Here is a 27,817-nt window from a genome sequence, read left to right as displayed (position 1 = left end):
TCCTTACTGTCATTTAAATCATACAGTCACGCCTCCACTAGATGAAAAGTCAAGAAAACAAATGCTATTTCTGGAAGAATTTTTTGTATGAAAGGAGTAGGGGAAAACATGACCATGACTGGACTCTGACAATCCTTGACACCAAGGCTGAACTTCATATCTGAATGTGTGAAACTTCCTGGAGAAGCACGAGACTGTCACAGAGCCTGGGGAACACACGAAGCAGCCAAGACTCACTGCTTTAGTGCTCTAACACCGTGAAAAAAAAACACAGGTCAGAACACAAACCCTGCAAGGTGTTAGAAGACCTGACTTCTAAACCACTCCAGTCCACAACTGCCTTGAAAGCCAGAGCAAGACATAGCCTACCCCTTCCTCAGGTGCCCCTCTGGGTTTAATGCAGAGGCACAAAGCACAGCCTGTGCTATGCACAAGGTCAGGTAGTTTCTCCAACTTTTCAGTGTGCAACCTGCTTTCACTCATCTTTCTCTGTACAAGTTAACAGAGGTTCACTTCTTCCACAGCCAGACAACGGCAACCTGTCAACACCTGCCAGCCTTCCACTTGCTTTCTGACCCTGAGGCAACTGAGCTGCAAGGCAACTCCCTTACAAGAGCAAACTTTCCAGCCTCCTCACCCACACAGTGCTAGCAAAGCTGCCAGCATCTCAGGCTTCATAAGCTCCTCGGGTCTGCTTCTGCAAGTCACTGTTCAGGAGACAGTGGTCAACATAAAATAGTGTTCCCTTCTTCCCACACAGGCTTAGGATGACAGCAATCAATACCTGACTGACTCACGGAGGCGACTGCAATGAGTTTTGATTCTAATTAATACTAATATGCACTCTGAGGAGCTTGGGGGGAAAAAAAAATGCTTTAAATACAAATTGTTCCTCTATGAGGAACAGTCTCCCTGTGGTTACAAATGCTTTTATTACCACAGGAACCCAAACTCTCCAGCCGTATCCCACTACTCAAGCTCAGCACAAGCCCACTCCCAGCCCTGACAGATCATCCCCCGCCTACAGTCGGGGGAGGCAGCGGTGCCCGCACAGAGCCACACACCAAGCCCTTAGGGCACAGCCGTGCCCGGGAGGGAGCGAGGGCCCAATGCTCGGGCTCTGGACTGCACCGGCTGCCCACCGGGGGCTGGTGACAGACTCCTTCGTTTCTCACCGCTACTTTCCCCGCCAGAGATGCGGGAAGCGTCCCTCCTTCCTGTCACCGCGTTTTCCTCAGGACACCGCCTGCCCGCCGCTCCCTCCGGTCTCCGCTGCCACACGACGGTCAGGGGACCCAGGCACCGCCTTGGCGCCAGCGACCGCAGGGCCCCCCGCCACCGCCTCAGCCCCGGCGCCGCCACCACCCGCCGGAGGCCGCGGCCGCCGGGCCCAGGCGGCGCTGAGCTCCCTCCTGGCTCAGCCCTGCGGGCGCTAACGGGTTTGAACCCACTGCCAGCGGAGCTGCCACAGGGCGCTGTCCCCGCCGGGAGGCTCCCGGTGGCAGCTCCCCGTGGGCAGCCTCGCCTTCCCGCCGCTTCGCTCAGAGCCCGCCCGCGATAGGGGCAGCGCCGCCGGCTGTTAGACGGAGTTCCCGCTCCCGGCCGCAGACAGGCCCCTCAGTCTGACCCACGCACGCTTCGCTCCTCACAGGGGCGCCGGGCGGGCAAACTTTCCCGCACGGCCCCTGCCCGCGGCGGCTGCGGCGGAAGCTGGGGGCTGGCGCGGCGGCAGGCCCGGCCCCACCGGGACGGGACGCTTCGAGAGGGAGGGAGGGAAGGGAGAGCGAGCGGGCGACCCGCCGCGCGTTACCTCAGCTGGGCGGTGGCCGGGGCCGTGCCGAAGCCACCGCACCACGGCGCTGACCGGCACCTCCTCCTGCAGCAGCAGCTCCAAAACCGCCGCCATTCCCCGCCGCTACCGCCGCCGAGCACGCGCACAACCCACGGCGGGAGCGGGCCGAGCGCTGCCGGGCGGGCCCGTCCTGAGCCCCCTCTGGCGGGGGCGGGACGGCGGGGCGGGGCTGCGGCGGGGATTCCCGCCGGGGAGGCGGGCGGGGGTGGGACAGCGCTGGCCGGGGCCGGGACCGGGCCCCCTCCCCATGTCAATACGCGGGGCACGGGGCGCCTGCGCCGGGCCGTGCGCGTCTTTTCCTCTCATGCGCGGTATTTGCTTCCCCAGCAGGGCGCCGGGCCCGGCCTAGCGGCAGCGGCGGCACCCGCGGGCCGGGGCGGGCGAAGGGGCAGCGGCGCCCCCCGCGGCTCCGTGCCCGCCCTCCCGCCGGTGCCGGGGGGGGGCCGTCCCGATCCGCCGCGCTGGAGGATGGCCGAGGACTCGCCCAAGCGACGCAAGGCGAATTTTAACGAGGCGGAGACGGAGGTGCTGATCGAGCAGGTGCTGAAACACGAGCAGCTGCTGTTCGCGGCGGGGCCGGGCCGCGCCTCCCCGGGCCAGAAGCGGAAGGTGTGGGAGCTGATCCGGCACAAGGTGAACCCGGTGGCCGCCTGCCCCCGCGACGTGGAGGACCTGAAGAAGCGCTGGCGGGACCTGAAACGCCGCGACCGCAGCAAGCTCTGCCGCCTTTCGCAGGGCTGCGGGCCGCCGGGCCCCGCCGCCGCCCTCGGCCTCCTCCTGGCCCCCGAGGAGATGCCGCCCGCCGCCCCGCCGCCCGCCCGCCGCCACCTCCACCACCGCCACCGCGCCTACGGCTCCCTGCTGCCTGCCGAGGCCGTGCCCATCGTGGGCGGCATCGACACGCTGGAGCTGCCCGGCGCCGTCGTGGGGGAGATGGGTGAGTGCCGGACCGACCCCCGCGGCGCTGCCCCCCCGCGGGGCCCCGGCAGCCGCTGCCGTAGCGGGGTCCCCGCCGGCTGCCAGCGCGCAGGGGGCTGCGGGTACCAGTGCTGCTTGGAAGTGTCTGGTTTGGATAGCTGCCTTCTCTCCTGGGGAATGCAAAACGTATAGATTCACACAGACGCGGAGCTGGCAAATGTCGTGCTGCACGTCAAAACAACAACGCTTAGGAGTAAATCCTATCTCGTAGTAGGTGCCCGTCTATGAGGCATTAGACCCAGCCTCCTGTGTTAGCATGTGTAGTACTTACTCTTGCAAATGCCAGAAGCCGTGCCAGCGCGCAGCTCTAGGTGGTGCAAAGTGCTGCCAGGACAGAACTCCCTACGTTCGAGAGAGACTTTGCAGTACTGCGCCGAAACGATCGCCTTCGGTACCCAGGGATTCCTTGCAGTCACGGTTACTGCGTGCAGAGTAGAGCACGAAATGGGCTTGCGATGAACTTTGTCACTTGGAACCTAAAACTCAGCTTCTGTGGTATGGTCTGCTAGGGATCTGTAGTGTGCTAATACGTGGGTATCTGATGAGTGCATCTTTGAGTTCCTTCCCACACATGAGGGGAATATGTATTCTAAAAGTATCAAAGATAGTGCAGTGCAAATTGTAGAGTCTTGGTTCAAGGACTAATGTTAGTGTTTAGATGAGAACACGTTTTACTGACCACCAAGGTCATGAAGTTTGTCACTGACTCTTCTTTGCTTTTCCTCTCCTCCCATCTCCTCTAGGGCTTAATGACAGTCCTGGCCCGTCTCATCAATCCAGTTTTGAGAAGATGAACCTCAAAGAAGAAATAGTGGTGAAAGTGGTAGAGCCAGAAGAAGGCTCTGAGGACATGGCAGTGGTTCCACCTAGCCAAGAGCAGCTACCTTTTCTGGGGACATCAGGCAGTGGTTCGTCTGGGAAAGTAAAAGCCAAAACAAAAGGCAGGTCCCAGGCAGACCAAAACGAAATAACTGAAGAGGACCTAGTGCAGATTCAGCAGACCCAGATGCGGGTGATCCAGTCTGGCTTTGACAGTGTCAACCACAACCTTCGGCTGCTGCAGCAGGGCATGCAAGATCTGAGTAACAGCCTCAGCATCATGGCACACACACTTGTTGCTATCAAAAACGTCTATGTGAGAAACAACACTGGCCAGACCACCTATGCCACTGCCTCTACTCAGACCACAGCTGGGTACCTGAGCCCGGGTTCCCCCCAGGTCTCCCCTGCTGAGGACAGAGTTAGAGCACAGGTGGCTGGAAGCAGCAGCAGAAGCAGCAGCTGCAGCTCTAGCTCCATGTCACAAGAAGCAGGTTCATCCGAGTTTTCTAGGCCTCCCCTGAGAACCATTAAGAAAGAACATCCAAATGGCTGCTACTACTTCTGCTTTGCAGATGTGTAAAAACTTCAGTATATGTAAAGTGTGGTGTTAGGTGCTGTTGTATGTTCTGCTCCGACTTGTGACTTCACAGGAGCAAAGTGGACTTGCCTCACATGTTTTTCCCAGTGGGAAACATTTCACCATAGGTGGCATTAAATACTAATTACCAGTCTCCTGTTTCTTAACTCTATTGCAGTTGGCTAATAATTTTTTCAGTTATTTTTATCCTCTTACTCTCTTAAAAAAACAACTAAACAAAAAGAACCCTTGATTTATTTTGACTAAGACTCTAGTCTGTAGCATCCTTTGTTTAATGTGAGCTTTTGAAAAATAAAAGCCATGAGAGTGGGGTAAAAAAGTAACATTATGGTTACTGACCATCAGGAGCTGTCTTACACAAGTTATTTAGTGTTTTGATTAAACAAACATCAGAAGTAGTTGAGTAGAAGTTAAGCACTTGCTTTTTCTAGTAAGTAGAGAGTGGGGCATTTGCTTGGTTGGTGTTACATTTGAGTTGTGTAAGGCATAGCAGAAGAGTTTGACTCTTAGGACTCAACTCTAGGAATGGTTTAGGACTTAGCCTGTTGGTTCAGGAATGCACTACTCAGAATTCACACAGCATTGCCCCACCTGGCTGTTGTGCATTTTTAGCTCATCAAATGCACCTTGTTCAAACATTTACTTTCACTGCACTACTTTTACTACATGGTTAGGCTTTTGTCACATGATTAAAATAGAGAAATAGAGCAAAAAATAGTAATTGATGAGCTATGCCTGTTTTTGACATGGAATAATTTTCCCTTGCATGGTTTACATGGATTCAACAGATTTTGCAAGCCTTCTGGAATCAATACCACAACATTTGAAATAGAGCAAAAAAGCATCCATACTGTTTTACATGAAACAGAAGCTGGATTTGCTGTTAAGCCCCTTGCAGGAGGCAGAGCTGACATCTCTCCTGCCAGAACAAATGCCTCTGCATAGTTTATGAAGCTTTCATCTTTATCTTTCAGAGAGATGAATAAAAATTTTCCATGCTCCTAACTGTGTATCCAAGAAGGAAGAGTTGGAGCAAAAAGTAATGTGTTAAGTGTCAACTCTGAAACAAGCACAAAGGAATCATTTATCCTGAAGTAAAAAAGCAGAATCTCCTTTTTACATTTCAGTAGGAGGAAATTATTGTCACTGGTACTATTCTTAAGATGATATGTTCAAGACTTACATGAGACTCACCCTATATGGGACAAGTTAAGGTGAGCAGAGGAGCTGCATTCTTATGTCCAGTGTCCATGGTGAAGGGAAACAAAGAAACCTCTCACCTGCAATTTAACCCAGTGACCTGAAAAATAATGCAAGTCCTATTCTTAAACATTTATCACCAAAATTCAAGTTGTACAGATAAATCTGGCTTACAGCACTGACTAACTGCCTCTGGTTTGTCAGTCACTTAGTGCAAGCATTTCTGCCACAAGAATTAAGCAAATACATGTGACACAGAGAATGGCAACCCAAGTGTCCCTCTTCTGGCAGCATGAAAACATGGGAAAAGTTCATGAAAAAAGGGAAAGGTCACTTTTGCAGCCAGCTTTGACAGAGCTCTATACCATATGAAAAGGTACTTTTAAGTACTTCTGCTTGTCTTTCATCATGGGCACATACACATGCACCCTGAAGAGCTGCTGCCTCATAAAAAAGTGAATACAGGGTAGGAGCATCCTTAGCAAGTGTTTCCCTTCAGTATCAGAGATGGAGTAAAACATGCAAATACCCCACAAAAATTAACACACACAGGTACAGCAACTGCTAACTGGAACTATTGCCTTGAAAAGGATGAGGTTCTCATTTCCATACCTGACAGGAGGAGGTGGTGTGGGTGACAGGTGTCACTATTTTGTTACATACTGCTGGTTTTAAAACCAGAAAACAATCTTTCTAAATCTGAGTTTATGTTGTTAAAAGCTTTCCAACCGTCTGTTTTGGAAGCATTTATAGTTCTCCTTCAGAACAGATAAGCTCTTGAGCACTGCATTCTGCAACTGAAGAAGTTAGCCTCTGTTTTTTGTTCTCATGGACAAAGCAGCCAATTAGTGCTACTCTGACACTCAAACCAGATCAGCAAAATGTGATCTAGTTTATCTTGTCTTTCTGGGCAGCAGTTGGAGCTTCTCTGGCTTGCAGTAGTAACTGTCCAACATCATTTGAATGTTTCAGTTCTTTCTCCAGTTGTTAATTTTTCAATTTCACCTACTACAGCATCTCTAGGGAGAGCTGGCTTCTCTGCCCTGCCCAGATTTCTCCTGTTTGAGCACACATTTAAACCGAGGAAGTGAGGAGAAGTACAAGATCCCAGAGTGGAGTGGGTGGACTGAGTCTTGTGTCTGAATGAAGACGATGAGATAGGCAATGCCAGAGACACCTTGGTGGTCAGATAACCACCAGCCCTCAGGACTGATCTGCCACAGTGTCTTTGTTCCAATATTGCTTCATTTCCACACTCTGTCAGTCATACCACCAGAGCCAGCTCAAATCCACACTTCTTCCACTTCTGGTATGACCCAAATTTACATATATTTCTCTACATGCCCTTTCTGTGATCAAACTATGGTCCTGTTGGTGCCCATCTAGAAGCAAGCCATTGAATTTCTGGCTGCACTTCACAGGAGAAACATAATTTTCCTGGAATGTTACTGAGTAAATTAATTCCCAGTTTGTTTCCTGTCATGTGAACCTGTCTGACATTGACAATTGAACACTGAACATCTATTGACATAAATGACAAGAGCTAATGCCTGGTCATGAAGTTTAATGAAAATCCTGCCACTGATTTGAACAGGGGACTCACTGGTTTTTAATTTGCCTTACATACAGGGTGTAAGGGGAACAATGCCAAGAACAAAATCCAGGGAATTTTCTCAACTTCTTGTTAAAAAACTTACTCTGCTGTGCAGAGGGCAGGCAGAATTTTCCACAGCATACCAGGAGTAAGACAAGCAGGCATATAAACCACAAGTAAAAATTACCTACCTTTAGTTTTACTAGAAATTAAAGGAACTTGGAGGAAAAATACAGCAACTGGTAGTTTAACACTGCATTTCCACATAGCACAAACCACTCAGATCCTGTGACAACTTTTGTTCATTCATTTCTCTGCAATTTGCCACTCACATGCATTGCACAAAGGATGAGACAGGTCCCAAGAGGCTGTAAAAGCTCAGTGACTACATCCAGTCAGATCACCTCCAAAGAAATCAATTGCAGTGGCTTCTGACTGAAGAAATTACAATTTTGAAGGAAAAAAGGAAAAAATAGCAGCTGGCTTTTAAGAATGACAAGGCTGGAATCCCACAATATTGTTATTAAAATTGATCTGATCTGGCTGTGGCAATCTGTTGCTGTTTGGCTAAATAGAGGCAGTGTGGAGAAGAGGAAGAGCAAATAGTGAGGTTTCTGAGGAGGCCAGTTGAGTTTTTTATTCTTTCTAATACACATGACCCCTAGTGATCCAATCATTTCAACTTGCAACACAAACATCTGACTCACCTTGCAGTAGTACTCACACACTTAGTTTTTGCTTTCTTGAAACAAACAAACAAAAAATTCACTGTCAAAGCACTTTCTCCATTTAAACTTCAGGGTTACCACAGTAAAAAATATCGAAAGAAATTCACTTGAAGCTTTATAATTAAACAGAATCAAGAAGTGAAGTTTTTGCATGCTGAATGAATATTTTATTTAGAACCAGTTTATAAAAATAAAATACAAAATAATTTGAAAACAGAACTTAAAACATTGTACAAAGCCTTGATATGGTACAAATGAGAAAATAAATAATTACAACTTTATGTACAAATGACCATTAAAAGGGCATTAACTCTTTGTGTTCTTGGGTGCCTGAGCAAACTTAAAAGGAAAAGAATGGCTGAGAAGATTTCCAGAGACAGGATGGGAACTGCAGTTACTGAGCAAAAGAATCTGAAGGACTTAGCATTTGTCTTCCTCAATGGTACCAAACAATCTTGGACTACTTTCTACTTAATTTAATCCTGCTGCTGGTTTTATTATTGAGTAGTTAATTTCTTATGGGGTAACAACCTTGTGTTTTTAATTAAGACATTAATTTCATTCTTTGTGGTATTGCCCAGAGATTTTAGATTAGCAGCCATTGGTTGGCAGCTTCAAAAAGTCAGTACTTGTCTGAAGGCATTGGTGGTGATTTCCTTAATTTACAAGTTTGGATTTTCATAGGAAAGCATTTGAAAACTGGCATCTGTTAGGCCAGGCACTACACCTCAGCTCTGGGCTGACTCTATAAGAGAGTAAGTTAGAGGTTGGAAAGAATTTCAAATCTTGCTTTCTAGACAAGAAAGTAAAGAGGATGCACAGAGGGCTGCGAGGCAACCAACCCAGATCTCCAGTCAGAGGAAAAAGATGTGAAATAGCAAACAAACAAACAAAAAAATCCCACCTCAGCTTGTGTCATACCCTTACAAGCTTCCCTGCCACACAGCAGATAGGGGTTTAAAAGGATTTGAAGCCAGAGAGACCAAACTAATTATATTTTTAATGTATCTTTTGGTGCAAGCCAGTCTTCTGTTGTTACAGGTCCTTTGTATAAAAGTTAGGTCAAAGATCAAGTGATCTTTGGGAAATGAACATCTGTGACTGAAATTAATTCCAGCAGAATTCCCAGAGACAGTTGTGGATCATCAGGACCTCATATGAGGAGCCCAGTTGGTATTGTTTAGAAGAAAAAACTTTGTACTCTTGGCCAAAGCTGGCCCTGAGCAGTAAGTCTTACAGAAAAGCAGATACCAAAAGGCATGTCACGTCATAATAGTAATAAAAATTAAGCATATTCCAATTTAAAATACAGCAACTGCAAATATATGTGGAGTAAATTTATTACCTTCAGTTGCTAGGCAGGAGAAAAGACCTCAACAAAACAATCCTGATTTTCACAAAATCTTTACCTGCATGAGAACAGCAAGAATTCCCAGGGATCCAAGCTCTTCATGTAGGAGAGAAACTGAAGCAAAATACACAGATTATATTTGCTAACATTTGGGTTTGTCATTGTTACTGTTAAGAGAGAATGTGTCACCAACAATGGCAAGTAAAAGCAGCCTGGATGTTCAAACCTGGACGGCTGGAATAATTGCCAAGTTAATACATTAGACTTCAAAAACAATACATTCATTTGCATTTTTCCTTTAAAAAACAACCCAAACCCCAAAACCCCTCAAAGGTTAATATTTAAAAGCTTGACTATTTAAACAACAGAAAAATGAGTGATAACACTTGTTGGCATTTGACAGAATCTCTAGATAATTCCAGACAATTATGATTTTTATATAATTTCTCATTTAGAAATGTCATACCCAGGGAAAAGGAAGACTGGCTTCAAGCAGAAAGCTGAGGTACTCGTGTGAGGTGTGTGTTTATGTGATTTGTATTTATTAGGTAAGAACTATATGACCTATACCCATGTATTGCATTCAGTCAAAACAATGAACCTCACTTCCTTTTACCAGCATTATTGGTTGCTGAAAATTTTAGTTACTCAACCAATGACATTTAAACCCAAAGCAAAATGGCAAACAACACCCTTCAGTTCACTGCCTACTTGATCAGCTAAGAGAAGCAAAATAACAATATGCACTGTTCCAAAAGTTTCTGAAATAGGAATGAATATCCAAAGCTTTCACCAGTTGAAGGAAGGAACCATGGAAAATCATCAAGGCTTTTATTTATATAGGTGACAGTTCTCTGACCACTCCTTATAGTGGAAAAGCAGAGAATTTGCCCTATGGAATTATGATCTTAACCTAAGACACTGAATGAGTAAGCCCCTCACTCACTGGGATTGACAAGACAGGCACAGCTCACATCACCTCACTGTCCTGAATGAAAAAAAGTAAAATCTACATGTTACAGACCTATAATAGAAACCAATTTGACTTTGAACTCTCTTGCATTCTATTTCTTTTCAGAAGACTCCTCTCTCATTTAACATCTATATTCAAATTGGAGATACAGATCTCTAGAGTTTGCCATTAGACATAAATTAGAATTTATGCCTCTTAGTGTTCCACAAAAATGTCCTCATTGTAGAAAAAAAACTGCTTATAGGAAAGAGTCTGTGTTTTAAGTTTGGCTTTGTCTACATTCTCATCCAAAAAAAAAAAAAAAAAAAAGTACTTTTTAGAAGCACTACAGCCAACCATTTCATAAGTGTTACTGCAGTAGGAAGGACTTGAAGGGAGTTTTGCCCAAGCAGGACTATCAGATCAGGTCTTGTAGTATTGAAAAGACACCGATTCAGGATTAGGTTATAGCAAAATTATGGTAGATAAAGAGGTTAAGAGCAAATCAAAGCAAATGAATTCCAGTAAACAAGATGCAATAGCTGAGGCTGTTCCTATCTACTTGTATATACACACACACACACATATGTATGTATGTATGTTTCTCTATAATATACAGTATCTATATAAGTGTATATATAGATACATTTATATACAAATGCCTATTTATATATATGAAATAGAAATTGTGTGTTTTCCCAGCTACAGTTAATACCTTAATAATATAAATTGTAAATTATAGAGCTCTTACAAGTCTTTTTCAGATGAAAAATATTTCACACTGTTTTTAAATACATAGGACCAGATCTTCCCCTTTACATCAAGACTGTTAAGTGAGGTATGCGAGAAAGCTTGATCTCAAATATGCAGACTTCAAGGCAGGAATTTGTCCAAATTTCCCAAGTTAGGATGTGGCTGGTGGCTACAAGGAATGCCCCATGTCACTCCCCAGGGGTTTGCCTCCTACCTGAACAATTTTATGTAACTAGCAGTTAAGACCTCAGACTGCTCCTGCCTTTGAGTAGTGAAATTTTCTACACTTAGTGATCCTGCTCAAGTATAGGTGCCTAGCATCATACAACTTGCCAGTGTTATTCTACTGTGTCACCTTCTATCACTTTGAACAGCGTTTTACTTAAGTAGTATTGGCATTTGTAATTAATAATGAGGTTTATTTATATTAATACAGATCTTTGAGGTTGCAGTTTTGATTATACCATGCTGTATTGCAGCACAAAAGTCTGTGCGAGATGCTCAGTCTTTTCAAGTTCTGTTTTAGTTTAAAGGCTTCATGCCTAAGTTTTCTCTAAAAAAATGCTCCAAAGTGCTGGCCAAAACACAGGAAACACCATAAAGAGGAAAATGCATGTGCAGCATCTGCATCTACTGTATGCCACGGCTCCACTGCATTGCCCTCTGAAGAAAGGGAGGCTTGAAGAGGACAAAGCACCAGCTCTTTGAATTATACTGTTTCTCAGCTAAAAATCCTTGTGCAAGCTACTGCGTGCCATGCAGAATACCTGTAACCATTTTGTATGATAGAGGAAAATCTTAATACCTGTAACCATTTTGTATGATAGAGGAAAATCTTTCCTGTCTAAGAAAAGTCTTTGCAGATGACCCCCTGCAAACCATTGATTCACAGTCTGCACAAGGGCCACGCACGTGTACGTTGGCGTTTTTATGCAGTTAGTTGAGCAGTCAACTATTTAAGCTTACAGACTTCTTGATGATTATACAGGCCCTCTAAAAATACTAAGCTAATATTTAGATGAGTTGATCACCTGACCATTTCCTTACGACTTGGATTGCTACATTAGTAAGCAATGCTGTAAACTTCTGGGGAGAGGGTATCAAACAATCATAAACTGCCGAAGAGTGGGTTGTTCAAGGTTAGTTATTCACAATCACCCCTCCATTCTGATCTTCACGATTTTCTCACAAGATCCTGTTGAATATACAGCAAAAAGCAGCTGGTGATAGTTCTTTTACACTGAAAGAAGCCTGGGCCATCAACTATGACATCTCTCTCCATTTTGGCATGGTTTACTCTTTTTACATTGGCAAGTAGTTCAAGTACAAGTGAATTTCTACAGCATTGATTTATTTTATGGAGAGTAATGTGTAACAATGGACAAGTGTGTACGTTGAAGACAGCAATAAAACCCCTTAGGTGTTATATTTTTTCTCACCTGTAAAGTGTTTCCTGTTTCTAGATCCTGCTACACTGGAGAGAAAATATAAACACCTGAGCTTCAGCATTTCAGGCAAGGATGCATAAAGTTGGTACCTACAAAAAGCTGACCATGTTAATGTAGGAATAAGCTTACAAGACCATGATAAATGCTTTTCAGAAGTGAGGGAGAGGGGAAGAAAAATAATCATAGGCTGTTAAACCACCTTAAAAATAACTCCAGCAGTGCCCAGGGCAAAAATATCACACTGTGGCCAAATTATCTTTCTGGGGTACCATAAGGAAACAAGAGGAAAACAGGAAGAAAACCATGGAATTTGTACATGTCACATTCATCTGTTAGGTATTCAATGACTGTCACTGCTCCTGCATGATGAGTATTCAGAACAATTCAAAACTCACACTGTGAAATAAAAATAAGTAACCACAAGCCCCATTTGTAATCAAAAATAAAAATTCCTTTGAGTCTCTCTTCTTGTTCTATATGCAAATGCACACACAGAATCATAAAGAAAAAAGCAAGCTGCAAGACAAAACATTGGCTGGTTGAGAAATCAGTAGTCCTTCAATCTTTTACCAGGGTATAAAGGCTATTAGAATTTGTGCATTCAGAATTTTTGGGAAAATAGAAGATGTAATGCCAGAAGTATTCAGGAACCAACAGAATGGGAGCTGTATTATTTGTGGTCCATAAATTACAAACAAAAAATGAGAAAGAGTGAGTTTATATAAGCATATACATATATGTATATATAAATATTTATATTATATAATTTACCATGAGGACATGCAATTATTGGTATAGCACCTATTATACAATATAATACAAAGGAATAGGACTTTCCAATGGTACAGTTTCTTCAGAAAAAGCAGGTATAACCTACCTATTGCATTCATCTGTAGTGCTTGAAACCTGAATGAAATTAAGGTTCCATACTGTGCTACATTTCGAATGGGAAACAATGTACATATTCATAGTAAGAAAAAAAAATAAAAATCAACATAGTCGGACAAAGCAAGTGAAATTCAGTGCAGCTCCAGAGCAGCTTTAATGCAGCATTAGAATGTGTTAGCTCAGAGACAAAATATTCCCTTTTTAATCCAAAGGTATTCATTTGGCAGAGGTTAAATAAAAAAAGCACAGATGCTGGCTGGAGAGGCAGATGACTACAGCAAGCAGATCAGTAATTGACAAGTCTCCTGGGCATCCAGTGTCCCCACAGCAGGAATAATTAGGGAGAGCTGGATGCATTTTTCTCAAGCTTTCATTCTTGTGTGTTACTATTCTGCCCCACTTCTGAATAGAGCAAAAGGTGCTGTAAGAGATTACTGAGTAGCTACCAAAGTTGGAGGAATTGGACATCATGGACACAAAGGAGCTTAACTATAAAAAAAAAAGCAAACAGTTGGGCAAAAAACCATAAAAAATGGTTTTTCTTGGCTTGCTTTCTGTATATCTTCCTTTGATGACTGATTTTCTTACCCGGGTTTTGTATGAATGTTAAGAATATTTCTGTCACCTATAACCTACCAAGTTTGTGAAGTAGACAATATCCTCATCTCTGTTTCATCTCTCATGTTTTCATACAATAAATGAGCTAAATAGCAAATTGTGATTGGTAATCATCTCTGCATCAGTACTTTAAGCAATCCATAACTAATGGAAAAACTAAAGCCAAAAATAACAAGGGTTCTTTTTGTAATTAAGAGAAAAAAGGTACTTCCATTTTCTAACTTATTTTCTAACTTACATTGCAATTTATTTTAAAACTGCAATATCCAGTGAATTGCAGACATGTCCTCCTGTCTCTTCCAAATTCTGTTGAGCACAGTTTGAAGAACCCCTCTATGACTCCCAAAGATGTCTATAATATAAAACTGAGAATTAGTTTCTTGAATCCTAATTTGTACTAAACAAAGGATTTCTAAGAAATACAGATACACAAAATCATCTTGGCAAAAGTTTGTATTAATTTATAAAATGTCATCAGTGTCAAGAAGGGGCAAGGTATATGATACTTCTTCAGGGGAAAAAAGAAAAAATGTGCCACTGTAGATAGGGGACAAGACAAGCACTGAATGATTCAGAGATGTGTGCAACTCAAACTGGAAGAGACTTAGAAGGTAGAAATACCATCATCTCCTGAACTGTGTGCTTTCTTCAAACTGCAAAGATATGTTTGAGCAGTGCTTATCTCCCAGGTGGTGGTGTCTTCTGAGAACAACTGTTTCAGGTTTTCCTCCTCAAGTATATAAGGTCTTAAATCATTAGGCCAGATGTCCTAGCTAGGAAAACTAAAAACATAAAAATAATTACCCTTTTAAAACACTCATGTTAGAGATATTTTTTTTTTACTCTAAATACATTGCACCTCTTTGACTACCTATTGTTCTTATCCTGGCCTCTACTTGCCCCTCTCATGGATCTGCTTGCTGCCTGTTCTTAGGCAATGCCTGGCCACTTATTTACACAGCATGTTTTCTCATGAGTAGTTTATGATGCTTACTTTCTTCAAAAAGCGCAGATTCAACACCATTTTTTTTTTTAAATCTAATTTTTTGATTTTTTTTTTTTTAATACACAGTACACAGACACGACATGCATCAGATTTAGGAGAAGGCTTTATACCTGTCAAGGCCCAGTTCCTATCTGCTAAGCTTAGTGGTTGATTTGCTCTTTCCTGTGGAAGTCTTAGTGTTTGGGGAATGGTGGAAGGAACTGCCAGATCCTTTCAGACCATTCTTGCTTGGTTTGTTGCAGCAGTGCTCTTGTTGGCAGGACCTCCTAGAAGATGAGGAGCCTGAATGGCTAGGAGGTGATTTACTCCTGCCAAGATGTGGGGATGATGAACTTCTCTGATCATGATGGGGTCTCCCAGCCCGGGATGGAGAAGAACTGGCAGAACGGGGTACAGAGGAGCTCCTAGGGGAGGCACTGGGACTGCGTCGGGGGATGACAGGGCTTTTGGGTGGTGTTTTGGGACTATGTGGAGATCCTGGACTCTTACACTGGGTAGAACTCCTTGGTCTTTGAGATCCATTCTGTAAGATCTGAGCGAGACGAGAGATGAGATCTGAGTCCGAGCTGCTACTCCCTAGGACTCTGTATCTGCGCAACCTTAAGAAGAAATGAAGAAAGATTATTTCTGTTCCTATACACAACTTCAGGGGATGACAGAGCACACCACAACCTCCTTCAGAGGATTTCTACTGTATCAAAATTCTACTTATCCTAGTAATGTAGGCATTGCAGAAACTATATCGTGGTTGTCTACATAGAACTGGCAAAGGGTGGGAACGGGACACACAACGCTCCTAAAATTCACTCTGCCTTCAATTAATTAGTTGTTTTTACTTAGCCATGGTCTGAGCATGGCTAACTAACTCAACTCTGATGGCTGGAATCTCCAAACCCATATCTACAATAATATTTCAGTTTTCAAAGGGGGTGGATATGACAAAGCCTACTGATTTCTCTGGGCTTGTGAATAATCAACAGTTCTGGAAAACCGACCCCACTTTAAAAAAAGCATCAAGACTTAGCCACAGACTGACAGGTTCAAAATACTGAATACATATCTACAGATGTGTAAGATTAAAGAGCGAAGCAGGCTCATTCTGATTTAACAGCCTCTCCTCTCTCACTCTCCAACTATGTAAGATTTCTCAGAGAACCGAAGCCCAGCGTGTTTAAAAAATAAGTTAAAGGAAGGAACTTCCCCAGGATGCCATACTGCACATTAACTACAGTCTAGCTCAAGTCCACTTTCAACCTGAAAACCTATTTTCATTTTCTCTGCATTACCTAGCTTCTAGCCCAGGTCTAGTAGGAGGCTTTCCTGGTGGTGGCCGAGGAAAGAACTGAGCTGAACTTGAACTGTTGACTTGATCAGTGGTAGCCCAGGACACTGGCCTTGGAATCTTGCTTTTTCTGGACTGTGGGCTGCTAGGAGATAAAGAGCTATCTTCTGTCTGCTTGCTGAAATGAGAGTCTAGTGTCAATCTAGAAAATGAGGATAAGACATCGTCCTCAGAAAACTGTACTGGAGCAGCAGCCATTTTTTCCTCCAGTGACTTATCAGAGGCACTTGAGAGGTCACCAAGGAAAGATTTGAGCTGTCTCTTTTCCATAAGTAGTCTGACCAAATCTGTCTGATGGGCCTTTTTGAGAAGAAGCTTTTCCTTTGCAGAAACAGGAGATGAGGACTCTGAGTCTATCTCTTGTGCTAAAACCGGAATTCGGCTCTGCCTGAATACAAAAGGAGATTTAACCAAGTCCTTTTTAGATCGCTGAGAAGTCTCATTTTCTGAAATGCAGTGGAATAACTCTCCATTTTTGGGAGCACTTTTCTCCTTTTTGTCCTCCTGGTGCAAAAAAGTAGTAAGGGCCACTTGGTGGCATTTCAAGTCTTCGATATGGACTTCTTCCTTATTAGAATAAAAACCATTTTCCTGAACTGGTGATGTTTTGCTTGCCTGTCTATTAACATGGGGCTTGGTAAGTCTTGAGGGAGAAAATTCTGATGATTTAGGTGCTATCAACTTCAGAGCCTCATCTTGATTTGGCACCAAACAGACGGGCCTTGGCTTTGATTCTTCAGCACCTTCCGTATTCGTTAGAGGCTCCTCCTCTGCAGATTTTGAGTTTCCTGGCAAAGAAGAATTCTGTTCCTTGCTTAACATTTCAATGGCACCCTCAGAAACCACTCCAAGCCTTTCCTCCTCAGCCTCCTCTACAGGAATATTCTCAGGTTCTTTCTCTTCCTGTATCCCACTGTGTTGTTCAGGGAGGTCCTTTTGGCCACAATCCAGGACGTTGACACATTCTTCAACAACCCCTTCCCTGTCAAGCACCTCTTGGTTGATATTAAGTACCAAATCTGGTCTGCTGGCACCAGCTTCAAGCACATCCTCTGTCACAGCCAAACCTGGCAAACTTTCCTTTGGAGAGGAAAGTTCCACCGTGTGTTCTATGGACTGAGCATCCTGCTCTCTTTTCTCTAGCTGGTGGCCATAATGAAAGCTCTCTGAAGCAGACTGTGTGGATGCCACTGAAGGTCTAGGTATAGTTATCTGCATTGGAAAATTGGAGAAGGAAAAGGTGAGAAACTCAGGAATGGTATGGAATTAATGTCTTCAAAATACATTATTTAATTATTCCTATGAATCACAACGTTCAAATAACACCTACCTTCATAATTCAGATCTAGTTAGTGAAAAAACAAAATTACTCTGTCATCCCAAGACAGAAATGTGTAACGGGTGAAAATCAATATATTTCTCTGTGGAAAATGTTGCAGTCATCAAGTCACCCTCCTGGAAATGAGATCCAGCCTAACAGGCAGGATTTTTATTATTTTTCATTAGTTTGAATACTCTTAGAATAAGTTGTATATAAACGTAAAATCTGTAACAAGCACATAACAATATTTTTAGACAGAAGACAAAAAACACAATGAGTTCCAGATTCAGGAATGGACTTGATTATCAATTTAGGTAGAATTTAGATATTTTGCCAACAAAATTAATAAAAAGCTTCATTTGCTCAATTAGATACATAATACCTAACATTTTTGTCCAGAAAAACTCTCCTGAGTACCCAGATTTTAGCTATAACCTTCCCTATAGAAGCTTATGCCTCATTGTAACCAAACAACCTGGTCAGGACATCTCCTACCTCAGGTCATTTAGAGATTCACCAGCTAAATACTCACACATCCAAATCCCCTCACAGGTATAATCCAACACCTAAATCCAATCCTAAACCCTATATTGAGGCAGAGTCCCCTCTAAAAACACTCTAAAACCACTTGGTTATGCTGAGTGCTGCCTCCAGTACTCAGCTGCATCCTTACAGCAGATGTTCAGGGGATGGGACACCTGCATCCATCTCTCTCCCACCTGAGGGACACGAGGCCACTTCTCATCAAGTAGGTACAAAACAAGAATGAAGCTGCTTCTCACCTCCCCCACAGAAGCACAGACAGAAACTCAACAGTCATGAGGACAGAGGGTGAGAGAGCACACACAAAATGAGTGGAGTTTCACCTCTATGGCCAAGGGAGGGGACACACTCTCATGAGAAGATGAGTCCTGGATCCTGGTCTATACATATTTGATTGAGTCACTTGGTATAAACAGTAAAAAAAAAAAATAAAAAAAATCAAGGGGCTACCCTTACATCTTTTTCTACAGGGCCAGAAAGTTCAGCTCCTTCTTCCCTTGTATTTTTTAGCCTCGTGAATCTGACACAGTTTGAGTTTGTAACACTCAACAGAAAGTGGGAGCCTGGAGCCTGGCTTTGGACACAAAGACTTTTTTGCTGCACTGATGGTAGAAGAGACAACTGGTGGTAGCTTATTTCCAGTGTTGCCAGGATTCTGCTGTTACAAGACAGATTTCAGATGACCTCGTTGCAATAATTACACTGAGCTTAATGGGCTCCTGCAAGAGCTTGCACATTTGTACTACTGAGTGGTAGAAACCAAGGTCAGGACCTGTGACAATTTGCACTGTGTACTTAAACATTACAAATACAGAACAACTCTCCAAAATAAGAAATGGGAATTGAGAGTGAGGGAGACACAGTTAGATTTCCCATAAGAGGATAGAAGCTTCATTGAAATTCTTGCTGGGTTTTTTTGGATTTTGTTTGGTTTTTTAGCACTGTCTTCATAGTCCTGTATAACAAAATTTCTGTGGTTACAGATGCACATTTTATCACCATGTAACACAAACATTTAACTGATATTATAAACAGTTTACTATAACAAAACATGAGACACAAACTACAAGCATAAAGCTGGATTAAAAGAGGGCAGTTACATTAAATAAAATATTTCTATAGTATAGAATGTACTCTGAGCCTCTCTAATTTATCTAATGTAGTTTTTGGGCCTTAACCTAAAAATATGGAATCATATTTTTAAGAAATTTAGAATAAAAAAAATTAAAGTACTGTCTTAGCTTTCTAAGTGGGACTAGCTGTTAGCTACAGAAAATGGTATTTTTCACTGGGGGGCAAGGGGAGAGAAACAGAAATGTAAGATTGAATTGTGTTTTCCCAAGTAGATCTTAGCTGCCTGTAACATCTCCCCCAGGTTGAGATTTACTGGGGACCTCAGAGATCACAGGATGGTTTGGATTGGAAGGGACCTTAAAGATACCAAGTTCCAACTGGCTGCCATGGGCAGAGGTACAAATGCTTCTGTCTGGAAGAACTTGGGTGTAACACTCAATTATTGAAGGAATGGAAGAAGCTTGTAGAGGATCCTCCTAAGGCTCCTTGTAAGATTTCTTTGAGTAAAGCATCAGCATCTTTACAAGGCCACTGAAGGTAATAATCATGGTTCATGCTATGCAGGATCCTAGGTAAAAAGACTGGAGGAAGTTTTTAATCCCTTAGAAGTTTTTGGTTTAAATATAATCCTGTAGCCATACTCATCCCATAAATAGGATTCTTGCAAGACACAAATCACAATCACAGAAGGGCTGATCCTGAGACATGCAAAATACTCTAATTTAAATGATCTTTTAGTCTAGTTCAGGGAGATAAAAATCAACATTTTTCAATACATATCTAGTTACAAAACAAGTAACACACAGCCTAATATCTAAAATATAAAAGAACCCCATAATAAAAATAAATAATCTTTACACTTTCTTTTCCTTCACAACTAATTAAAAACTTATAATCCTATGAGATTTCTAAGGCTAATCAAATTAATTTCGCAAAACACCAACCCTGAGTAACAAAGATTACAGTGTGATTTGGACAGTTCATCTCAGAAGAAATGTGGGAAATAGAATTTAAAATACTATCTCTCAGCTCACTATGGTAATTATATATTTATAACACAACTGGCCTGATCATTGCAGTTCCCATACTCCAACAGAAGTTATGTGATGCAGCAGGTTACTGAAAATGGCTGAGACTATTTATGGAAGAACGAATTTGAGATTCTCCTTTCACTCAAAAGTATTTGAATTTAATTACTACCACCATGGTCTTGAATCCTTTGGCCTTCCCTAAGTAATTTCCTAATTCCTTTCTCATTCATCAAATTAGCATTTGACTGGGATGGGACGTTAAGAAGGAAAAAGAACAAAACAACAGCAACAGAAATATCTCATGGACATCCTTTAGGACATTTGACAAACTCTCCTCCCTCTAAACCTTTGACAGGCTGCAATAGCAAGTGATGTGCTTGGATGAAATCCTCTGAACATATCAGCAAGTTGCAGAGGAATAAAATATCAAGTTTTGATCTGCAAAGTTCCTGTGTCTGAAAGATTTGAATGTCTGAATATGGATTATTGTACAATACCAGCATTTAACCTCTCAGCAATAGCTTTTTCCCTCAGCTCCTGATGGCTGCTACTTCTGCAAGCATGTCAGGTGCTGTCAGGACTTCAGTGTTCAGATCTGTTGTTCATCTGATCCTGGCATTATTTGTAATATTAATAAAGCCATAAATACTTCACCTGATCAGTTTACTCTTCAGAACTTCTTTCCTACCTTAGTAAAGTCTGCACATCTATGAGAAAGCAACTCATGTATATTCTTCTTTTTTCCCTGCTTCTCTTTTTCACCCATCCTTAGGCTCTGTCTCCTACCAAACTGATGTTAGTTTGAGTCTGCAACTTCTGTAACAACAACCTCCCTGACTATACCCATACCCAGTTCACCAGCTTCCTCTTACTTCAGGTTTTCTTTCCACATCTCACTTTGTATTTCCTTGCACAACTTTATGCCTCTGCAAATAAATGTGAACTGCAGTTTGTATGCAAGATGTGGGTTTGTCAGCACACTGCCCTCTGCTTTACTCCTGGTGTCATTCCCATGTGCAAAAACCACTGCTCTGCTTTCATCCCTGCAGACAGCCCTCCTACTTCTCAATATTCTATCTACCCAGTGCTGTAATTCCCTCTGACTTTTAAGAGCCCAATCGTTTGAATCCCTGACATTCCCTTCTCAGATTAAATTCACACCAGGGAAAAAAATTCAGATAACTGATCATAAATTTACTAAATTACCTTGCCTATCTCCAGACAGAGTAATAGGGGAAAAACCAGGAGAAAGATATTCCTGTAATCTGTGGTGTTATGGGACATAAAAGCAGACATTACTAAATATTGATACTCAATCCCTTTCAACAAACCCATTTACATGGTGCTGCAAGCAGTGCAGGCACTTCTAGGAACTGGTGGTCCCCAGGATAAAACTTTATGTTTTCAAAATCCACACAATTAATATTAAATTAATTGGCCTAAATATTAAACTAAAGCAAAATAACATACGAAAGTTTACTTGTATCCATCTGAAAAGAGAAGCACAGATCTTCAAATGCATTCTTCCTGCTTTTCTACAATGCTAATTTTTGCATCAATTTATATAGCAGTTGCAAGGAGTGGGAAGAGGATGGAATACAGATGAAGAGCTGTGAATGTACAAGACTACAATGTTTTCCTATTCTCTAATGTGATAGGTACCTTTTTATGAAGATAGAAGATACAGATCTGTGTGTACAGTCTTTCTATAAGGCTTATTAATCATGGCTTAATTTCAGCATTCTTTAAATATCTTACCCTTTCAATTATCCCTACACAATTTAACAGGTAAAGGAAGATTTTTTTTCTTTTTTTCTGACATAAACCCATATCCTCAAACATCCAATAGGGAAAATACTGATTGCTCTAAAAGCAGTGTCTTTAAGTATTGTCCTAGTTTGGGCCAGGATAGAACTATTTTTCTGTCTTGTAATTTTGCTTTCACCCAAGCCTCTTCTAAGCAGCTGTACTTGCTGGAATTAACAGCAAGTTTCTGCCAGTCTCTGCTTCTAGGACTGCTAATGCTCAGTGTTTATAGTTATGGCCAGAGATGGACTGCAGAATTGAGGCCACAGCTCAGTTCTGAGAAACATTTTATGATGTGGAAGGAGAAAGGGAATAAAGGGGTCACACCTGCAACCCCCTTTAGGGAGAAGCAGACAAGACAGGTGACCAAAGCTGCCCAAAGGGAGTATTTCATCCCATACGTGTCATAAGCTTCAGCATAAAGTTTTTTATCATTACTTTTGCATAAAAGCTGTGTAGTTTAGTTTCCAACCAGTAAGTCTCCCTCATTCTCTCCCCTCTGTTTACTAAGGAGGGGAGAGGGATTCATAGAGAGCATCTGCCATTAGGTTAATTGCCAGCCCAGCATTAAACTCTGACAACTGCTTTTAGAGAATGACTGCCACTGTAATAAGAAGCTAATTAGTTTGGTAATGAGACTAAAACAAGGACTTGTTTAATTTGGAACTTCTATGTAATGCACTTGAAGAATATTCTTGAATTAAGTTGCTGGAGAACAGGAAAGCAGCAGTGCTTAAAGTCTGTTATTCCCTAACACTCACACAATGCTCCTGTCATATATTCCTATTAAAAATGGGCCCATATTGTAGTATTTTTCTTGAGTTCCACAGAGACAGACTTCTTCTAACAAAGAGAACATATATTTGCCTTAATACACAGCTAAGAGATGTGAAAAGATGGTGACTGAAGCTTATTTTACCTTCCCATCTCAGGGCTATTATTTCCTTTTTTACAAAAACAGAATTGCTACTTTACCATAGTTATTTTGTAAAGTCACAAAGGATCCAGAGATCAAGAACTCCTCTCAGAAGCTTGGCAACTTGGAGAATTTTTCCCTCTGGAAAGTTGGAAACTACTGATTCCATGAGGACTGTGTAACAAAACCAGGGAGTTCACACTACACACGAGGTAGCACAGATTCAGCATTTCTAAATCTAGATTTTACCAAACACCCAACAATCTTCAACAAGATGTTAATTAGTTCTTCACAAGAGGTTATGTTCAAGTATACTTAGGAAATCTGCTGCTAAGTATACTTAGGTGGTCAGTTAAGAAGCAGGATAAAACCAGTACAAATTAGGTTTTTCCTCTACCAGAGCATATCCCACCTACAAAGTGGTCATTAGTTTTTAATTAATGGTGCAACCACTTTTTGTGTATAACGTGCACTTAAATATTTTTCACAACTGTTACTATCACAGCTATAAGAACACAGCAATCTTTAAGCAGACCTCACTTGGTTCCAGCAGCTGTCTGAAATATATCAGAATAAAATTTTCTTATTTTAGAAACAAATTTTACTACTTTTGAATGAGGTTTTGAATTTAAGCTCTACACTAGTATGCTACAGAGAACAACTGCAGTTTTCAGAAACAATAAAAATACAGGCTAATAGTTCCTCAGGAATATCCTCAATTGTCAGTTTCAAAGCCACACTATACCTTCTTGTTAAGGAGACCAACACTTTCTTTTAAAAAAACCCTACATTATCTTCTTTGAAAAACTCAATTGAAATACTCTGTTCTAAACCAGAGTTAAATGCAAGTAAATATTTTTTATTTTGTCACAAATTAATGTTTAGATTAATTGTCAATATAGCTCTCCAACTGTATAAATACCAATAAAGGTTCATCACAAAGTGTCAGGTAATTCATAAATACTATGTGCCTCAATACCCATGTGCAGATTTCAAATATGTGAAATTTTTCTGTTTGTATTTGTTTCCTATCAGCAACACTAATCCTGGATTACTGCTGAGTTACACTTGCTCTTCAATTCTGCTATTTACACTACAGTTTTCTGCAAAAGTAAAAGTATCTTTTGAATACAAACATCAACACTCAAAAAAAGCTCCACCAATACATTAAAAAAAAACCAAAAACAAACAGAACCCCCCAAAAACAACAAAGCAAAAAACAAGCCACAAAATTAAGAATCTTCTTGACTTCTGATCCTCCAGCCAGACAATGAACCCACTCATTTGTGTTGTAATGAATTAAATCCAGTTCTATCCAGTTATAAGTTTGGCACTATTTTAGTTATATAAATATTATATATTTTTGCCCACAGTTCTGTTATGCTTGCAAGGGAAAGAGTCCATTATAAAACTCCCATGGATAAATCGAATATAATGGAATAACTGATGAAAGCATGCAAATATAATTTTAATACAAACTGTAATTTCAACAGGTTAAAAATTACTGGACACATAAAATTTCCTTCACAAATCCAGATTAAAGTTGTCTTGACTTTTCATGATCTAATTGAAAGCATTATGGGTTTTCTCATGCCCACAGTGTGCTACCACCTACAGCATTTGTAATTCACATAAAGAATTAGCTGCTTCCAGTTTGCTTAGAAACATGTCTAATAGATACCCTTTAGAGAAGGCAGACACTGAGAAAGAAGCCTTATCTATACTAAGGGTCCTTCTCTTTTCTTATGAATTTTTTTTATATATTCCCTCCTCTGCACACCAAGTTTTATACTTGCAAAGTCTGCAGACACAAAGATGCAATCAGAATCCAGCACACCTTTTAAAAACAGAACAGGCAACACTTCTGGCAGCCAGGGAGGTTACACAGTTTTGCCTCTGAGATGAGCAGTGAGGATTAGTGCAAAGCACAGCTTGGACAGATCATAGAATGGTTTGGGCTGGAAGGCCCCTCCGAGATCATCATCCACTTCCAATCCCCCTGCATGGGCAGGGACACCTCCCACCAGATCAGGTTGCTCAAGGCCCCATCCAACCTGGCCTTAAAAACTTCCAGGGATGTTGTGGAAAAAACACATCCACAACTTCCCTGGGCAACCCGTTCCAGTGCCTCACCACCCTCACACTAGGGACCCAAGTTCTGTGTCTAGAAGCTGCCTGAAAGCAGTCAGAGAAATTTTAATAAGTTGAAACTGAACCCATTTTCAAAAATTTCAGGGGTAGCTTAGTAGTACAAGAGGCCTCAGTTTAGGCCTTCTCCTAGTTTTGGTGCATTCTCTATTTTCCATATTTTAGAAAGTTCTCTCTTACTTATAGAATCATAGAATCCTAGAATCCTAGGGGTTGGAAGGGACCTCGAAAGATCATCTAGTCCAACCCCCCCTGCCAGAGCAGGGCCCCCTAGAGTACATCGCCTAGGAACGTGTCCAGGGGGGTTTTGAATGTCTCCAGTGAAGGAGACTCCACAACCCCCCTGGGCAGCCTGTTCCAGGGCTCCGTCACCCTTACAGTAAAAAAATTTTTTCTGATATTCAACTTGAACCTCCTATGCTCCAATTTACACCCATTACCCCTTGTCCTATCACTGGTCACCACTGAGAAAAGCCTAACTCCATCTCCCTGACACTCACCCCTTACATATTTGAAAACATTGATGAGGTCACCCCTCAGTCTCCTTTTCTCCAAACTAAAGAGACCCAGCTCCCTCAGCCTTTCCTCATAAGGGAGATGTTCCACTCCCTTAATCATCTCAGTAGCTCAACTTCCATGTGACAGACCTATCTAACCAGGAGAAAATGCTAAGATGCTAATTAATTCACAAACTCCAAATAAAGAAATTTTTTCCTGTTATTCTAGTTGGACTTGTATCATGTGAGATTTTCACAATAGCAGACAAATTATTTTAAAAGAGAAATATAACTTAAATATCATATTACACATGCTATTATAGGTAATATCCGTGATTATATATACACATAATATTTAAGATATTAATTAGATCAACTATATTTTTATTACATGGAAAATTATCATTAGTCCTTGGGCACTGTGCTCTGAATTGTATCCACTTGTTTAATTCAAGGAGATTACTGTATGAATTGGCATCATGGAAACAACTGTTGTCACCAATGCTGATCAGCTCTCCGTGGAAAAATTCCAAAGACCATTTAGTTTTCCTGAAAGTTCTTTACTTATTCTATGCTAATAAAATTTACATCATATATACTTGGGATAAGAGTGTCATTAAGAAAAAAAAAAAAAAAAAGAGTAAAAATAAAGACAAAATTCACCCCTTCAAGGACAGACAAGAATAGCTGAACTATGTGGTCATGGATTTTGGGAATCCCAAAAATACTGTGGATTCCAGAAGAAAAAAGAGCATTTTTGTAACTTTTTGTACAGGGGGGGGTTCCTACATGAACAGTGTATGTGGATGCTGTTACCAAGGTTAATTCATTCTCCTGACCTCCACTGTAACTTTTCTGCTGCTTCTGAGAAGAGAAACCTGGAGAAGGAGAATGGCCAAGATGGTTCAGTCACTAAAAGTGGATGTGTTCTCCACAGGCAATACACTATTGGAAAAAAGTTAAGGCATTCATATCCATTGCTTGTTCTCAACAGTTAATTCCTTAATTTACAGCTAGAAGTTTCCATTGAAAGAACAATTAACCTAACATGCTATAATTCTCCTTTACACCAATGGCAGGTAGAAAAAAAGAATTTCTCTTCATCAGATCAGAGAGTCTACTAAGCCTTGGAGACAGCACTTAGATTTCTATGTATCAAGAAATTGCCTTTGCCACTTGCATAAAAAAACAAATAAACCTTTATTTGCATTAGCAAGTGTGCAGATGAAAAATGGGCAAGAAACATCATTATTAATAAAAAATCCAGTATGTTAAAAGAACAGAAGTAATCCACGGGTTAACATACATCTTCCAGAAATCTTTTTCTTCTAAAATACTGCTTCCTGATATTCCTCACCCTATGTGGTTTTGTATGAAAAATCTACATCCTCCAGAGAAACTTTCAAACAAAGAAAGCAATGATACTGGAGCAGTGATCATAGCTTCTTGAAAGGCAAATGATAGAACATTAACAACTGAAAGCAGTGAGAATTCTGAATCTGAGCTTGCCTTTGAATCTGGTCATAAGCATTATCAGACACTTTCACTGCTAATGAGTGAAGGCTGTGACATCACAGCAACTTCATTTTCAGGCTCAAATTTATTGAAAAATTAACAGTTATGAACAGCTACCCTGCCATGAACCAGGTGGTTTAACTTCTGTGCATTTTCCTTACTTAACAAATTTTCCCAGCTTCACAGTTCCAGTTGCTATGAGCTGAACTAACTCCTTGAAATTTCTACCTTGAGTAATCCCAGTGTTGTAAACAGTATTAGCAGCCTCTTGGGAAAAAGCCTCCTTAAGCCTCATGCTGACTCAATACATTTTCCATCAGGATACAGAACAGAGAGGCACAACAATTCTCTGTAAACCCTGAAACCAGAACCCTTTTTGCTGCAGCCAGTTTTACCCAGGCAGTAGTAAAAAACAAGACTTGCTGAGCAGAGAAAAGCTTTCCCCCATTTTCCTTCTGGAACACATCTATTTGATGATGTGCTATGTCTTAAGAGTGAAACTCTGAAGAGGATTTTGGACAAATATATCCATTTCCTGGCATTTTTAATGGATAGGTGGAATGCTAAAAGAGAGTTTTAACTAGCTGAGTACTAAAGCATGACAACTTCAAGTTAATGCCACTGACAAAACTAATTTTAAAAAAACACTGTAAGAAGAGTGGAGCATATTTGGGGTTTTGTTTGTTTGTGGTTGTAAAAGGGATGGTTAAATGTGAATAATAATATAAATTTTCATCTCTTGCTATTGCAGACTAGTCAAAGCTGCCAAAATGAGTTCACTTAAACTGCCAAAAATCACAACATTTACATGCACTTCTCCTAGCTCATAAACCTAA

The 27,817-nt window shown here is 41.6% G+C and overlaps 3 protein-coding genes across 10 annotated transcripts in view; 1 reads left to right on the top strand and 2 right to left on the bottom strand.

Moving 5' to 3' along the window:
• Window positions 1-1,948, bottom strand: part of CDAN1 (codanin 1) — a 32,538-nt gene extending 30,590 nt beyond the window's left edge. For both annotated transcript variants that reach the window (XM_071744635.1, XM_071744636.1), the window contains exon 1: window positions 1,811-1,948. In XM_071744635.1, the coding sequence (XP_071600736.1) occupies window positions 1,811-1,906 (96 nt within the window). In that variant the 5' untranslated portion in view covers window positions 1,907-1,948. The remainder of the gene's footprint in view (window positions 1-1,810) is intronic.
• On the top strand, window positions 1,196-4,498 carry LOC139796730 (uncharacterized). Its single transcript, XM_071745067.1, has 3 exons — window positions 1,196-1,498; window positions 1,562-2,789; window positions 3,574-4,498. The coding sequence occupies exons 1-3, from the start codon at window positions 1,196-1,198 to the stop codon at window positions 4,230-4,232; spliced, it is 2,190 nt and encodes a 729-aa protein (XP_071601168.1). The 3' UTR covers window positions 4,233-4,498.
• A 3,418-nt stretch (window positions 4,499-7,916) lies between these two features.
• Window positions 7,917-27,817, bottom strand: part of TTBK2 (tau tubulin kinase 2) — a 107,663-nt gene continuing 87,762 nt past the window's right edge. For 5 of the 7 annotated variants that reach the window (XM_071744628.1, XM_071744632.1, XM_071744633.1 and 2 more), the window contains 3 exons: window positions 16,075-17,342; window positions 11,634-15,387; window positions 7,917-11,595 (listed from right to left, as the gene is read on the bottom strand). In XM_071744628.1, the coding sequence (XP_071600729.1) occupies window positions 14,916-15,387; window positions 16,075-17,342 (1,740 nt within the window). In that variant the 3' untranslated portion in view covers window positions 7,917-11,595; window positions 11,634-14,915. The remainder of the gene's footprint in view (window positions 11,596-11,633; window positions 15,388-16,074; window positions 17,343-27,817) is intronic. The other 2 variants (XM_071744630.1, XM_071744634.1) reach the window with 2 other exon arrangements.

The sequence above is a fragment of the Heliangelus exortis genome, chromosome 5 (assembly GCF_036169615.1).
Source record: "Heliangelus exortis chromosome 5, bHelExo1.hap1, whole genome shotgun sequence".
Lineage (NCBI taxonomy): Eukaryota > Metazoa > Chordata > Aves > Apodiformes > Trochilidae > Heliangelus > Heliangelus exortis.
The sequence above is the reverse complement of the archived record's forward strand: the minus strand, read 5'-3'. Positions and strand labels throughout refer to the sequence as shown.